The following is a 16,900-nucleotide window of genomic DNA, read 5'->3' on the forward strand; positions in this document are numbered from 1 at the left end:
GGGCTTCTAATGCATTCTGATCCCAAGAGCTAGTCCGTGACATCTGGCGCCCATCTCTGACATGTATCTGCAGAAAGGTTCTAGTGTTTATGTACAGAAAAGTCTATGAAAATAATTTGATATGTATAAGACAAGGATAAGGAAAAAAGCTGATTGTGTTGTGAGAATATGTAGGCACAATCTAAACTATAACACTTTTTACAGCCAAGGCTCTCCCCTTATCAGTAGTGATTCCTAGGGATTAGAAAATTTCCTCAACACCTTACTTACTGCTAAAGGATTTTTTCTTTTTATTTCATCAACTTTTACTGTGACTATGCAAATTAACGACTATTCTGGGGATTTATTTTATATCTGGTGGCTACTTATGTAACCCTTCTCAAAAAATTTTTTTAACAGAAAGGGTGAAATTGTTAGATGATACCCTGCTTTTACCCAAAGCAAAGGCATTCCCTCAACTTCCTCTTTCCTTTTCACCTATACTTTTGATATGTACATATCCATCTAGACTGGAGTAGTTTGATATAGGTACCTTTGTCCCTCACTCAATCCTCCCCCTTTGGCTTTTCTTGCTCCACTTCATATTTCTTGCCCCTTTATTAAATATTTATTGATCATATACCCAAGGTTCAATCTCAGGGAATTCAAGTCTATTCCATTGTTCTGAAGGGCTGTCTTTATTCCAGCCATGCTGTTTTAGTAATTACTGCTTCATAATACAGTTTGAAGTTGGAGAAAGTTGTGATTTCCATTTTTCTTTTTCCAAGGATTGCTTTAGCTGTTCGTAGATGTTTATTATTCCAAATGAATTTCAAGAGTGTTTGATCCACTTATTTAAAAAATGTCATAGAGGGTGGCCGGAGCAATAGCATAGTAGTAGGGTGTTTTCTTGCACGTGGCCAACACAGGACAGACCCCGGTTTGAATCCCGGCATCCTGTATGGTCCCCTGAACCTGTTAGGAGCGACTTCTGAACTCAGAGCCAGGAGTAACTCCTGAGTGTCACTGAGTGATCCAAAAATCAAATAATAATAATAATAATAATAATAATAATAAAGTCATGAAGGGTTTGGTGTGATAGTGTTGGGGTCGGGGATAAATCCCCTTCTCCCTAGTGTCGTCTCGAGACCCCCCAAGGAGAGACGGAGATCATGCAAATTGCAAAGGTGAATTTCATTCTGGCGCCAGGTTCAATGCTCATGGCGCTCCTCAGAGCAAGCCAGTGAACAAAGACCTGAGCAAGGATCAAGCAGGGTTTTTATAGGGTACATTTTAGGGATGCACAAAGAACAGGCATTATTTCAAACAGGCAACGTCATTTCATCTTATCTTTTAGTCGTAGCTGTACATTCTGTAATAGTTTTACAGGGTTTGAAAAACATCATGACCTAGAAAATATTGTTCCCCACAAGGAGGAGTAACAAGATCATTCAAACTCAAGGTTACATTTCATGGCAGGAGGTGGGTGGTTAGTTACTGGAACTTTGCAGACGCATGTTGCTAGCACAGCGGTAGGGCATATGCCTTGTATGTAGCTGATCCAGGACGGACCTGAGTTCGATCCCTAGCATCCCCTATGGTCCCCAGAGCCAGAAACGATTTCTGAGTGCATAGCCAGGAGTAATCCCTGAGCGTCACTGGGTGTGGCTCAAAAACAAAAAGAAAAAATGTCATGGATATCCTTCTGGGGTGTCATTTAATCTGTATAGTGCTTTGGGAAGTATTGCCATTTTAATGATTTTTATCATTCTAGTTCATGAGTAGGGAATATATTCCCTCTTATTTTTTGACAGTTGCAATGCGGTTGTGTTTTTTATGTCTTGTACTGTGGCTTACTGATGGGAAGAAAGGTGAGGCCATGGAACAAAGAGATACAGCCATACTTTTTTCTGGCACACTGACCTGGGTGTGGAATGTCTCTTCTGAATCACAAATATGACCCCACTGCCATTCTCTTCATCCGCTTCATTTTCTCTGGATTTCTCTAGATTTTTGAGATTTGTGTTTAGATAGTTGGCTTGGACTTTTCCCTCATTCTTTTTTTTTTTTTTTTTTTTTGGTTTCTCAGGCCATACCCATTTGATACTCAGGGATTACTCCTGGCTAAGCACTCAGAAATTGCCCCTGGCTTGGGGGGGGGGGACCATATGGGACACCGGGGGATCGAACCGTGGTCCTTCCTTGGCTAGCACTTGCAAGGCAGACACCTTACCTCTAGCGCCACCTTGCTGGCCCCTTTTCTTCATTCTTAATGTAGATTTGCATTGGTATGAACTTCCTCTGTAGTAGTTTTTGCTGTAACCCATAGATTCTGATAGTTTTTTTTTAACCTTCATTAGTATTAGTTTCAAGGAATTTTTAAAAATTTGTCCTTGATTTCCTCTTTGATCTCGTTTCTGTTTATCAATGATTTATTTAACTTCTCAAGTTTGAAGCTTTCTGTGTCTCCTTTCTATGGTTAATTTTTCTTTCTTTCTTTCTTTCTTTCTTTCTTTCTTTCTTTCTTTCTTTCTTTCTTTCTTTCTTTCTTTCTTTCTTTCTTTCTTTCTTTCTTTCTTTCTTTCTTCCTTCCTTCCTTCCTTCCTTCCTTCCTTCCTTCCTTCCTTCCTTCCTTCCTTCCTTCCTTCCTTCCTTCCTTCCTTCCTTCCCTCCCTCCTCCTCCCCTCCCTCCCTCCCCCTCCCTCCCTCCCTCCCTCCCTCCCTCCCTCCCTCCCTCCCTCCCGCCCTCCTTCCTTCCTTCCTTCCTTCCTTCCTTCCTTCCTTCCTTCCTTCCTTCCTTCCTTCCGTCCTTCCTTCCTTTCTTTCTTCTTTCTTTTCTTTCTTAACTTGTTTGAAGTTTTCTATATCTTCTTTCTATGGTTAATTTCTTTCTTTTTTTCTGTTTTTTTTAATTTGTTTGAAGTTTTCTGTGTCTTTCTATGGTTAATTTCTTTCTTTTTCTTAATCTGTTTGAAGTTTTCTGTGTCTTTCTATGGTTAATTTTTTCTTTCTTCTTTCTTTCCTTTCTTTCCTTTCTTTTTTAATTTGTTTGAAGTTTTCTGTGTCTTTCTATGGTTCCTTTCCTTCCTTCCTTCCTTCCTTCCTTCCTTCCTTCCTTCCTTCCTTCCTTCCTTCCTTCCTTCCTTCCTTCCTTCCTTCCTTCCTTCCTTCCTTCCTTCCTTCCTTCCTTCCTTCCTTCCTTCCTTTCCTTTCCTTTCCTTTCCTTTTCTTTTCTTTCTTTTTTTTTTTTTTTTTTTTTGGTTTTTGGGTCACACCAGGCAGTGCTCAGGGGTTATTCCTGGCTCCAGGCTCAGAAATTGCTCCTGGCAGGCACGGGGGACCATATGGGACGCCGGGATTCGAACCGATGACCTCCTGCATGAAAGGCAAACGCTTTACCTCCATGCTATCTCTCCGGCCCCTTTTCTTTCTTTTTTAATTTGGGCCATACCCGGTGACACTCAGGGGTTACTCCTGGCTATGCACTTAGAAATCGCTCCTGGCTTGGGAGACCATATGGGACTCCAGGGGCCATTAAACTGTGGTCTGTCCTGGGTCAGCTGTGTGCAAGGCAAAAATGCCCTACTGCTACACCATAGCTCCAGTCCCATTTGTGGTTAATTTCTACTCATGACAAAATGGTCTGAGAAGATACTTTTTACTGTTTTTATATTTGAAAATTTATATATGGTTGAGTATGTCCTAATAAGTGTTATGTTCTTGAGAATATTCCATATACCCTAGAGAAGAATGGGTATTTCTGTTTTGGGGATCAAGACCTTTTATGTAAAACAATTTCAGGTCTTTTAGCTTCTCTTTTAGTACTATGGTGTCTTTACTGATATTCTGTCTTGTTGATCTATGTAGCGATGAAATTAGGGTATTCAAGTTACCCATTACTATTGTGTTATCAGCGTTTCTTAGGTTTTTTTAGCAGAAGCTTTATGAACTTTACTGGGCCTTCATTTGGTACTTAAGTGTTGTTGATATTTAGTCTTTTTTGATCTATTATTCCTTTAACCTATATGTAGTGTCCATCACTATTTATATTTGTAAATATACAGAACAAAGCTGCTCTGCTTTGTTCCATGGCCTCACATTTCTTTCCATCAGTAAGCCACACCACAAGGCATAAAACACACAATCACATTGCAACTGCCATAATGGGAAAGCAACACAGAACCCAAGCACATTTAGTGAATGAAAATGGTAGTTCAGAAAATCGACTAATATCTGGTTTGATGTAAGTACATCTTTCCCACCTTCACCCCAATTCGTTGGCTTTATCCTGTGATTTTTAGATTTCTAGATGTGATGGATGGATTTTCTTTCCTGATCCATCAGCTATTCTGTGCCTTTTTATTGGGGAGTTTAGCATCGTCTTGAGAGAGATCAATGGTATATAGGGCTGTTTTCCCATTTTGTGTATGTGTGTGTGGAATATAGTTGCTTTTGCAAGTCTTTTTTTTTTTTTTTTTTGTGGTTTTTGGGTCACACCCGGCAGTGCTCAGGGGTTATTTCTGGCTCCAGGCTCAGAAATTGCTCCTGGCAGGCACGGGGGACCATATGGGGTGCCGGGATTTGAACCGATGACCTCCTGCATGAAAGGCAAACACCTTACCTCCATGCTATCTCTCCGGCCCCTGCAAGTCTTTTTATTGATTGCCTTCAGTAGACTTGTAGGATTGGTTTAGTTGTCACAAATACTGCATGTTCTTGTTTGTTTGAAAAAGTCCTTATTCCTTCCTCAAGTCTAAGTGATAATTCCCAGGGTAGTTGACTCTTGCCTACAAGTTGTTGTTGTTTTTGCATTAAGTACCTTGAATATATCATTCCAGTCCTTCATGGCTTGTAAGTTATCATCAAATGGAAAGTCTGTTGTGATTTCTTCCATTTTTAACATGTTTTTTTATTTCTTGCTGCTTTAAATTTGTCTTTTGTTTTTTATCATTTTGATTACTCATGTCTTGGCATTGTTTTGTTTACTACTAGTTAGTTGGACCTCTTGAATCTATGCAGCTGCCTCTTCAGATATCACGGAAATTCTCTGATTATTTCTTTGTGTGTGTGTGTGTGTGTGTGTGTGTGTGTGTGTGTGTGTGTGTGTGGTTTTTGGGTCACACCCAGCAGTGCTTAGGGGTTACTCCTGGCTCCATGCTCAGAAATTGCTCCTGGCAGGCACGGGGGACCATATGGGACACCGGGATTTGAACCGATGACCTTCTGCATGAAAGGCAAACGCCTTACCTCCATGCTATCTCTCCGGCCCCTCTGATTATTTCTTATGTCAGCTGTTCTTTCTTTTTCTTCTCTCTGGTATTCCTGTGATTCAATGATTATTTCTCTTGCTATCATTTATCATAAACTTTACAATCTCTTCTGTTCATTTTTCTTTTGTCACTTTATATTGGTGATGGGTAGTATTTTGTCTTTGATATCATTCATATAGTCTTGTGCATATTGAATTCTGTGGATTGCTATTGTATATTTTAAGTTCTTTCATTGACAGTATGTACGGAATCTTTGATATCTTGTGACATTTCATCTTTCAGATGGTTGTATTGTTCTTCTAGTAATTGCCTTTTTTACTGTGGCCATTGTACAGAGCATTGATTTAAGTCCTTCATTGATGATACTTGAGGTTTTATTTGAGGTTATTGATTTGCTGGAACTAGTGTCCCTATTTATCAGCGCATGTGAATTCCTTTGTTTCTTCATTGTTCTTAAAGATTTGTATGCTCTATAATTTGGGCTTCAGATTCCCAGTTTTCTGAGATCTGAATTGTTTATATTTCAGCAAACAGTTACTCCTTATAATCTGTTAATCTGATACTTTTTGTACCTAAAATGCTATCTCATTATTTATCAGGTGAGTATCTGATAATTCCATTTGCATAAAAGGTAATTATGGAGATATTTTCGACAAGCTATCAAAATCAGCAACCCTTAGAGTTTGTGAGGTTGAAGGGGTGTAATTATTCACCTGTGCTGATTCAAGAAACAGGTGGTAGCTCAAGGTTTTCTTAGTCCAGGAGACCCAGGGAGTAATCACACAGTGCAGTTGCAACAGGATTGGAAGAGGGTCAGAGTCCTTCGCTCATTTAAAAAAACTTTTTATTTAAACCATTGTGATTTTAAAAATTACTCAGTTTTAGACATACAATGTTTTTGAGACCAGTCCTATCACCAGTGTCAACCTTACACCACCAATTTTCCCAGAGTTCATTCATTTTTAGTTGGAATTTTTAGACTGAACTTTTTAAAAATATATATTTGGGATTATAGACTCACTGCAATTATTTACATTTTATTTTATTTTATTTATTTATTTTTTGGGGGGACCACACCCAGCGGTGCTCAGGGTTACTCCTGGCTGTCTGCTCAGAAATAGCTCCTGGCAGGCACAGGGGACCATATGGGACACCAGGATTCGAACCAACCACCTTTGGTCCTGGATCGGCTGCTTGCAAGGCAAACACTGTTGTGCTATCTCTCTGGGCCCTTTACATATTTTTTTTATTTTTATTGTGACCAAAGTGCATTACAAATCTTTCACTGCATCATTTATGGTAAATAGTGACAATGAATGAGGGGCATTCCCACCACCAGTGCTGTCCTCCCTCTGCCCCTGTTCCCAATATGCATTCCATATCTCCCTCCTCTTCCCCCCAGAATGCTAGTGCAACTGGTCTCCACTTTATAGCTTGTTATAGATTGAGCATCTATTCCACCGTCATTGGAGATAAAAAGGATAAGAAAAAGGGGAGAAAAAATTTGGTGACAACTACCAAAAAAATAAAGAAGAGAGAGGAAAAAAAAGAAAAGAAAAATGGAAGAAAAAAGAAAAAAAATGGACCCAGCAAATAAAAATAAAAATAAATAATAACCACAAGAGTGAAAAAGAGAAAAGTGGAAGAAAAAAGAGAAGGAAAATAAAGTAAAAAACTAACAAATCAAAACAAAACAAGAAAATGTATGGATGCTGGAGTGGCAGGGTTTAGCGTTCCCCCCACTTTTTTTTTTTTTTTTTTGCATAGACACAGTAAGCGTTGGGGAAGAAAGGGAATTCCCATGGCCTAAGTATTAGAGATTCAGGGTTTCTCCATCCTTGAAGCATACCATCATGGGATCAACCCCTGGCTCCATATATACTCATTACCCCATCCCAAAGGCTTTTTTGTGTTGCCAGGAAAATTTCTTCTCGGTTGTGTTTGAGAAAATCAAACCACTGTAGCTAGCGATCTTGGTATTTGCGCAGGTTATAGGTCAGAGTCTAGGATAGAGTCTCTAGGTTCTAGACTAGAGGTTCCTATCCATCGTTGTTGTTGTGTTCAGTCTTCTGTAACACTTGCTCCCTGTTTTTGTTCAGTCCCTAAGCCAAAGTCTAGGATATTATGGATCCAAAGGTTCTGCTCAGTCTCTGATGTCCAAGTTGGACCTCTGCAATAAGAAGACATCTTGTTGTTGTTGTTGTTGTTTCTATCTCTCTAGCTCCTCTGTGATTTCTAACTATTGTTTATCATCAAATTTGCTTTCAGGGACTCTGATCATTTTTTAAAAAAATAGAATATTTTTATTTAAGCACTGTGATCACAAGCATGTTTGTAGATAGGTTTCAGTCATAAAAAGTATACCCCCATCCCCCTTTTCTCATCATCTTAGATTCCCTTTCTTCTTTTAGATTACTCTAAATGAGTTTTTAATCTAAAATTAAGGGTGTGACATTCTTTGATACTATTTTTTTTAGTAAAATAAGTTTATTTGAGAAATAAAGGAAGGGAAGGAGAGAGAGAGATATGTGTTCAAAAGAGAACAAAATGGGAAAACGCTGTGGGGAGAAAGAGAAATCTGCATTCAAGAGAGAACATGGGTTTTTATGTAGTGGAAAAAGCCTCATTTCCTTGTTTTAGTACTCTAAATTCCTTGTTTTACTACTCTGTATTCCACTGATGAGTGAGTTCATTCAGTCTTTATCCTTCCTCTGACTTGTTTCACTTATTCCTTCATATTTTTTAACTTTAGATCCTCTGGCTTGGCCTTGTTTATTCTTTTATGATTTTATTGTTGTCTGGCAATATCTAGTAATGTTTGGGGATTATTCCTGATTCTGTGCTCAGGGATCATTTTTGGAAGCCTTCAGTGGACCAAATGTGGTACCTGGAAACAAACCCAGGATAATTATGTGCAAGGTAGTCACCCTACATGCTACACTCTCTTTGTCCCCAAACTTTTTTTTTTAATTGATGGCAAATACTGCCAGATAGGAGGTGTATTAAAAAAAATAGACAACTATGTCAATTGTACACGTGTAGTGGTAAAAATACTGAACTACTACTTCTATTTCTATCCTGCTGCCTTTAGCTAAGTCGTAATCTATCTAAAACTTTATTTCACCTCTGGAAAGTCTAACTGGCTTTGGTCATTTCCAGAATGGTTGAACAGACCATCACTGATATATGTGTAATCTATCTGGAAATTGAAATTTTTTATACTGTTATATGAAAGAGAAGATGTTCTTTTATTTATATTTGTCCAGTGTACCTTTCTAATTTATAATTAAGACCCATGAACCTTAAATTTAATGTGAGAATAACAAGAAATATTTACTTTGCAGAATCATCCTTTTTGAACTTCCACGACTCAGACTGTGAACCCAAAGGATCATCACCCTGTGACTCTTTACTTTCCCTCAACACTGAAAAAATTCTGGTATGCATCGTCTATCCTTTCCTTCTGTTTTTGTGACTTAAAACAGTGGTAAAAGTTCTTGATGGTGGAAGTTGCCTTTATATATTAACTAGGAACTGGGTCCAGTGGTTCAGTGTATAAAAGAGGTCATTTGATATCTGGTCATGTTTAGTGACTAGAGCTTATTCATTGATCATTGTTCATTCTGCACTGAGGATCTTTTACTTTTAGATTCTAAGAAATAAAGGGGAATAATAACTAATAATGACTAATGTTATCTCATCCACCATTCTTCCTGTGTAACCTTACCTGCTAGTAAGACCTGCCCATTCCTGGGAGGGGTCTTTGAGAGGTAACAAAAGATTGCCTCAGGGGCAGGAAGAGGATTTGGAAGGGAGATTGGGAAATATTCAGCAAGGGAGAAGGAGCAGGAGAGGAGATGGCAGAGAGAAGTTAAGATGCAGGGCAAGCTGAAGAGAGCATGCTTAAATAGGTTATGGTAGAAGCCACATCTGTTGGCTAGGGCCTTGAATAAAGCTGATATCTCCTGGAACCTGACTGATGTGAGTCTTCTTCGCTCCCACCTTGAACCCTCAGATTAGCGCTACCATCCCTGTCACGTATCAACACATCTTTGGGCCCTTGCACTTAACAGTAGGCCAGGTTGGCCAAGAATGGGGCAGCACCACTTAGGAAACAGCACCCCACGTGGAAGCAAGAAAAGACTTAGTCATGTCAAACACACTATATAGTCACATCAATCACATATATCTAGGACAGTTTGTGTTAGAATAGCTTTGCTTCTGCCTCTTATTACTAATAGCTCTATATCTTGGAACAACTACCTTTTAATTTCCTGAGGGATTAATCTTATTGGCTACTTCAAAGTTCCCCCTTCAATTTAAAGATCATATTAAGTAAATAGTTATCCAATATACCATAACAGAAAATGATTTTTAAATCCTTAAAATATGGTCAAAATAATAACTACATGTTTGATAGAGAATGCCACAAAAGAACCAAGGAAATATGACCAGAAAACAAAGCATTCTAATAGAGTACATTAAAGGACAAACTTAAGTATCAAACTTAACATAACATATAAAAAAAAAATAACCTAGCTTTGCAGTGTTAAGTGTGAACAGAAAGAATGTTGCATCAAGAGGTTAGTCTGTTATATGAGTAAGTAGATGTTAAGTGTTACATAGTACCAGCAACTTATATCTAGAGTGGAAGGAGAGGTCTTCTGTATAATTTATTTGTAATTTATAAAATATATAAATATGGGATCGGATAGATAGCACAGAGGTTAAAGTGCTTGCCTTGTGTGTAGCCAACACTGGTTTGATCTTCAGAACCTCATAGTACCCAAGCACCATTGGGGCAACCCTCAAGTACAGAGTTCTGAGTAGCACCCATCACTGCCGGGTATAAACAATCCTCTACCAATCCCCCCAAACCAAAAGATTCACAGAGATATGTTAAAAATACCCACATAGCCAAAGTCAGAAAAAAAATTAAATCCTGTATGCTTCCTAGCAATACCTAGTAGTATGTAGTATTCTATTATGTATATGTATATCTTCATAATTCATTCATGTGTGATTGGACACCTAAGTTGATTCCATGTGTTAAGTATTATACTAAATGTATAGTGAATGGTCATGTGCATATGTCCTTGTGGGCTTTTTTGTTTGTTTGTTTTTGTTTTTTGGGCCACACCCGTTTGATGCTCAGGGGTTACTCCTGGCTAAGTGCTCAGAAATAGCCCCTGGCTTGGGGGAACCATATGGGGCACCAGAGGATCGAACCACAGTCCTTCCTTGTCTAGTGCTTGCAAGGCAGACACCTTACCTCTAGTGCCACCTCGCCAGCCCCCCCTGTGGGTTTTTTGTTATTATTTTTTAAATTAAATTTATTCTAGCCACTGTAGTTTATAGAATTATTCATAATACAGTTATTTTAGTGTCCCACCACAAATATAAAATTCCCTCCCAAAGGCTTTCCTCTTAAGCAGGTAGGAATAATGTACTTAATACTTTGTATACTGCTACTGGGAAATAAGAATTAAAATACCAGTGGCTGCATGGGCCAGATATTTGAGTATGTGTAGTGCTGAGCTGATAAGCACATATGGCCAACTTGGTGGTTTAAAGGGGCTCTCTGAAGCATCTCAGTAATATTATCTAAGTTTCCATGAGTTTTTCTACTAGTTGGGCTTCTCTTTCAAGAGTTACATAAGTCTATGGCATTGGCCACTGTGCAGACAAGGTGGAAGCCTCTGTTTCATGGTCATGGCTGCCAGGGGCATCTGATGAGGAGGGGGCATGGAGGAAGCTTGGCTCCAGAGCTTCCTGGAGAAGTCAGCTACAAAAACCAGCATTCCTGGAGTGTTTGGTGGCTTTGAGTCTCTGCAGAGATGAATGGAGAAGCAGTGAAATTGGGTCATTTGCATGGAGACAATTGAGTGGATCTGTATGTTCATCCTCAGGACTTTAACCCCTTTGAAGGGGCATATGTCCATTTGAATGAGTGTTTTCAAGTCTTTGAGATTAGATACCCTAAAGTGGAATTGCTGGGTCAGATGACAGTTCAGTTATAGTTCACAGAGAATTGTCCATATAATTTTCAACAGGGATTAAACCAGATAATCTTCTAACCAGCAACGTTAAAGAGTTCCTGTTTCACCACATACCTGCCTTCACAGATTGTTCTTATTTTCTATATGTGTCATTCTTTCTGGTGTCAGAAGCTATCTTATCGTGGTTTTGATATGGATTTCCCTAGTGATAAGTGATGCTGAGTGCTTTTTGTGCGTCTTTTGGCAATCCATTAGTCTTCTTCTGAGAAGTGTTCATTTCCTTGCCCCATTTTTTGATTGTTTTTAATTTCTTTTTTTGTTGATCTAATTATATATTCTGGATATCAAAACTACAAAGTGTTAAATGTAAACATTTCCCTTCTTTTTTTCCTGTTCAGTTTCTTGTGTTTCTTTCGCCAAGGAGAAACTCTTTAGTTTGATTTGAAACAAATCACATTTTTATTTTATTTTGTTGCTCCTTCCAGTGTTATCAGATTGTTAAAGACACATTTTAGGTCCAAATCTTGAGATTTTCTGCCTATATTTTCTTCACTGTACTTTATAATATTCATTTGGATCTCTAGGTCTTTGATCCATTTTGAGTTGAATTTTGTGTATGTAAAATGGGATTGATCATTAATTTCTTACATGTAGTTATCCAGTTTTCCCAGCACCATTTGCTGAAGAGGTTATCTTTATTCAATTTCATGTTCTCAAAATGAACTATAAATATATATTTATGTATGTACATATATGTCTCTGTGTTTGTGTGTTGTTTTGTCCTTGGGTATTTGACTTTGACCCATTGATTCATTCATTTGCTGCCTACAGGAAACACATCTAATCTCATAGGTTAAATAGAGATTTAGAGTGAAAGATGGAAAGCATCCATACAAGTCAATGGTAGAAAAGAAAGCTGCTGTTTTTTTTTCCTAATTTAAATTCTTTTGCTTTGTTTTTAAATGTACCCAGGGCCTCATGCTTACAGAACTCATTCCTAGTTTTATTTAATAGTTTTAACTTTTTAATGTAGGAAATTTTTTCTTTGTAGGTCTTTTATTTATTTATAATATGATAATTTTTTTTCAGAGCCAAGCCAAGTTTGTTGCAGAACAAAAGAGATTTCCATTTGCTACTGATAACCACAGCACAAATGAAGAACTGGGTGAGACTTGAATTGGGGGACATTCTTTTGGGATATGCCTAGGATGTAGAATTAGATGAAGAGCAAATAGATTGAATAGAGAAGCAGAAAAGGCACAGAGCCTGACTAATATGAATGGTTTGATATGAAATAGGGCTTTCAGTCTTTGTGAAAGTCCATATTAATAGGTTCTAAAATAAAAGTTTGCATAGTTCAATAAGAAATATTTTCCCTATATATATATAAAATTATTAATTATGACAGTGAGTTTTTCTTAGTTATTACTCATAGAGAGGGTGGAAATTAATAATTTTGCAGTGAAATTTTGAACAGTTGTCAATTAAAGGGTTATTTGTGTGCTACTATCAAATATAGACAATATTGAAGTAAAAAATAATAGAATCACATCTATTTTAACCTTTTGTGTAATAAAGTAGGAAGATTTAAGTTAATTTTAATCATGATACAAATTAGTTATTTGTCAAATGTTATGTGGTTAAAGAATATGTACCAGAGCGATAGTACAGTGGGTATGGCATTTGCCTTGCATGTGTCTAACATGGGTTTGAGCTTCAGGACCCATATAATCCCCTGAGCACAGAGCCAGGAATAAATTTTGGTTCATAGTCTGGTGCCCGACTCTCCCAAAATACATATGGGCATAGAAAAATTGAATGGGTTGAAATCTACAAATGGGTCATATCACTTTCTCATGGATAATTGTTTTTTGTTGTTTGTTTGATTTTTTGTTTAGTACCAGGGATTAGAACTAAGACCCAACACATGCAAAACATTAAATCTAGGGCCCGGAGAGATAGCACAGCGGCATTTGCCTTGCAAGCAGCCGATTCAGGACCAAAGGTGGTTGGTTCGAATCCCGGTGTCCCATATGTCGTCCCCCCCCCCCCCGTTCCTGCCAGGAGCTATTTCTGAGCAGACAGCCAGGAGTAACCCCTGAGCACCGCCGGGTGTGGCCCAAAAACCAAAAAAAAAAAAAAAACCCATTAACTCTATTGGTAGATATGTGCCTGGCTTCCAGTGTCTAGTCCTAATATTTGGAATAGTAGAAACAACCTCAGCAGGATTGAATGGTAATGCTGACTAACTCCACAGAGGCATCTGCTCTCAAATAGTGTCTGGTGTTCAAAAGTCCTGAAGAGAAAATATTTTTATTGGTCAAGATTTGAGTTTGAGAGTTTTTAATAGGTACTTGGGATTTTCTTTCAAAAAATTTACTTTTATATAGAAAGATCTGAAGCTGCATTTGTTTTTGTTGTTGTTATTGTTTTTGTTTTTGTTTTTTGGGGGGTGTCACACCAGCAGCGCTGAGGGGTTACTCCTGGCTCTGTGCTCAGAAATCACTTCTGGCTGGCACAGAGGACCATATGGGATGCCAGGATTCGAACTAGCAGGTCCTGGGTCTGCTTGCAAGACAAATGCCCTACCACTGTGCTCTCTCTCTGGCCTCAAGCATTTGGTTTTATTTAGTGGGAGTTCAACAACCTATGCATGGACAGCAATGTAAAATGTTTTTATGTATAGTTTCTTCTAAAACTTCACTTCTTGTGCTCACTAAATTATTCAACAGATATGTATTGATTATAAAATCATAGAAATTTATTATGGACAGATTGTTATTTTAATAATGTATATTATTTTATAGATTATTTTACTAATTATAGATTGTCATAATAATTGTTGTTTACATATAAAATATAGAGTCCTAGTGTTGCAGGGTGAGGTCTTTCTCTGCTTGGCCTGGTGCCAGTAGCCCCTTCGCTGGCTGGTCTGAAGGTTGCAGGGTAATGGCATAGAAATCCACAAAGCAGTCAGATGATGTTTCAGGAGACAGTTTTATTTCACACCCTAACTGCATTTTTCCATGTGGCTTCTAAGCTAAGCATTTTTAAGCATCCTAGCTGCATCTGCCTCTCTCCCCTCCCCTCAGACAACACCTTAATTACCAATGCAGACCCCCTCCCACCTGTGGGTGGGTCTGACTATCCAGATATTAGCATATGGAATTGGGAGAGGGGTAACAATAATAATTATTATAGATTATTTTATTAATTAAAATCTGGATAGAACTAGAAAACTGATATTCAAATATTGAATATCAGAAGAATTTAATGATATTAAATTATTTAGGTTTTCTTTAACCATTTTTATTCTATAGTTTTTTAAAATTCAGTAAAGAATTTGCATACTTTTCCCATCTGAGGTTCTATATTCTTTTCTTTAATATTTTTTATTTTATTTCATAGCTATTGCTTATGTGTTGATTGGCAGTGGTCTCTATGATGAAGCAATAAGACATTTTTCAACAATGCTTCAGGTAATTATTCTTTGTGATGTATCTTTAGGTATACATGCATAACAAAAATAGATTTATGCATAGTTGATATGCTATTATAAAATTAAATATCTGCTTTAAAATTTTACAAAAAAGTGAAGAGACTCAACTAATAGTTGTTAGTTCCTTTTTGTTTGGGGATCACAGGGGTTATTCCTGGTTCAGGGGTTATTCCTGGCTCAGGAGTTATGCCTGGCTCTGCACTCAGGGATCATTCCTGACAGTGTTTGGGGGAACATAAGGGATGCAAGGGATGCAACCTGGGTTGACCGCATGAAAGACAGGTTCCCTACTCAACTTTACTATCTCTCTGGTCCCTGTTAATAATTTCTTATTGCAGGTATTTAACATATTTCTACTAATCTTTTATGACTTTATATTAAATGAGGAAAATGAGATCAGGAAACAGGGTCAGGCAATTTGCTTGTGCTTTTCCTGTTATCAGGGGTTAGAGATAGGATTAAGATATAAATTTAAAAAGATCAGACATTAGCTTAAGTTCATTTCAATATCTTCTTTGAGACATAGACTCTAGAATTTGTTGTTGTTTTTTTTTTTTCACTGCGGGATTGATTTGCACAGTTAAGTTCCATTCATGGAAAAGTTTCTCAATTTAAAATATAATTATGAGACTTCAATGGAAATGTCTTATTGATTTACTGCATTAAAAACTGGTTAAGATAAAAATGCAGAAAAGTTGCAGAGAAATCCATAATGTACCCTAATATTATTTAGCTGACTTTTTGTTTGTTCGTTTGTTTGTTTTTTTCCACACCCAGTGATGCTCAGGGATTACTCCTGGCTATGTGCTCAGAAATCACTTCTGGTTTAGGGGACCATATGGGACATAAGGGGAACGAACCGTGATCTGACCTAGGCTAGCACATGCAAGGCAGATAGATGCCTTACCGCTGCGCCATCGCTCCAACCCATTAACTGACTTTTTAAATGCTTGACCTATACCAGCTGTTGATGTGTATGCCCAGAGTACTGTAAACAAAACGTGAGCTCTAGAGTAAGTTACTCAAGTTTTAATATATTTTATTTATCCAACTATTACAACAGCATATTATTAATATATTATTAGTGAAATATTTTAAAGCCTTTCATTTTATCAAACCTTTAAATTCACTGATAACTTTTTATATTCAGTATACTGTTTCTTTTTAGTTATTACTTTAGAGTCCTTAAGTCGTGTAGTATGTGCTTGAATAGTCATATGGAATAACACTCTTTAGTGGACTTGAAAGCCTGAAGGAAAGATTTAAGTAAAAAGTATATTCCACACAGAGATAATAGAGTCAAGAGCCAGGAGGACCAGTTCATGATCGGAAGCTTATTACAAATAGCAGGGAATGCAGTTAGAGCAGAGAAGGGATCACTATTAGAATGATTGTTGAATAATCACTCTGGACAAGAACTAGATCCTGAAAAGAGATTAAGTGATATACACGACATCCATTCAGTAACAATTTGTTAACCACAGTATTGAAAAGGAAACAAAGGAAGAGATAAAGAAAGATTGTATGAGAGAGAGACAGACAAATAGAGAGACAAAGAAAGAGGGAGGAAATTGTCTGCCATAGAGGCAGGCATGGGGAAGGCAGGGGGAAAATTGGTTACATTGGAGATGGGAAATTTGCACTGCTGAAGGGCTGGTGTTGGACATTGTATGACAAGAACTCAGTCATGAACAACTTTAATCTCACGGTGATTCAATTAAAGAATTTATTAAAAAATGACTTTTCTCTCTAATATTGCAATATTTAAAAAGTAAGAGCATTTTGTACAGTTAACATTTCAGGATGTCTTTGGAAAATCTGACTTACATGGCATAGAGTAAATAGCAAATTTGGAATCATCCAGGTGCAGATTAGTAGAAATTGCAACATTTTCTTATATGATGAAAAATAGAAATTTTTATAGTAAAATGGTAAAGTTTTGAAAATATATACATTTAAAAAGAAACAATTCTGTTATGTTTTAATAAAACGTCTTCATATTAGACTTTATGTTTAATTGGTTAGCACAGTTCATATTTACTGGTTTTTGTTGATTTCTTCCATGTCAAATAGCAAACCTTATAAGAAATTATACAAATAGGGGCCAGAGCTTTAGCGTGGGGCAGTAAGGCATCTGTCTTGCCGGGTGCTAG

The 16,900-nt window shown here is 37.5% G+C and overlaps 1 protein-coding gene across 4 annotated transcripts in view; it reads left to right on the forward strand.

Moving 5' to 3' along the window:
* The window catches only part of TTC13 (tetratricopeptide repeat domain 13), a 104,938-nt gene that overhangs the window by 6,295 nt on the left and 81,743 nt on the right, over nucleotides 1-16,900 (forward strand). For all 4 annotated transcript variants that reach the window (XM_049789631.1, XM_049789632.1, XM_049789629.1 and 1 more), the window contains exons 2-4: nucleotides 8,594-8,688; nucleotides 12,338-12,413; nucleotides 14,657-14,727. In XM_049789631.1, coding sequence (XP_049645588.1) covers nucleotides 8,594-8,688; nucleotides 12,338-12,413; nucleotides 14,657-14,727 — 242 coding nt within the window. The remainder of the gene's footprint in view (nucleotides 1-8,593; nucleotides 8,689-12,337; nucleotides 12,414-14,656; nucleotides 14,728-16,900) is intronic.

Source organism: Suncus etruscus, chromosome 15 (genome assembly GCF_024139225.1).
Source record: "Suncus etruscus isolate mSunEtr1 chromosome 15, mSunEtr1.pri.cur, whole genome shotgun sequence".
NCBI classification, from domain to species: Eukaryota; Metazoa; Chordata; class Mammalia; order Eulipotyphla; family Soricidae; genus Suncus; species Suncus etruscus.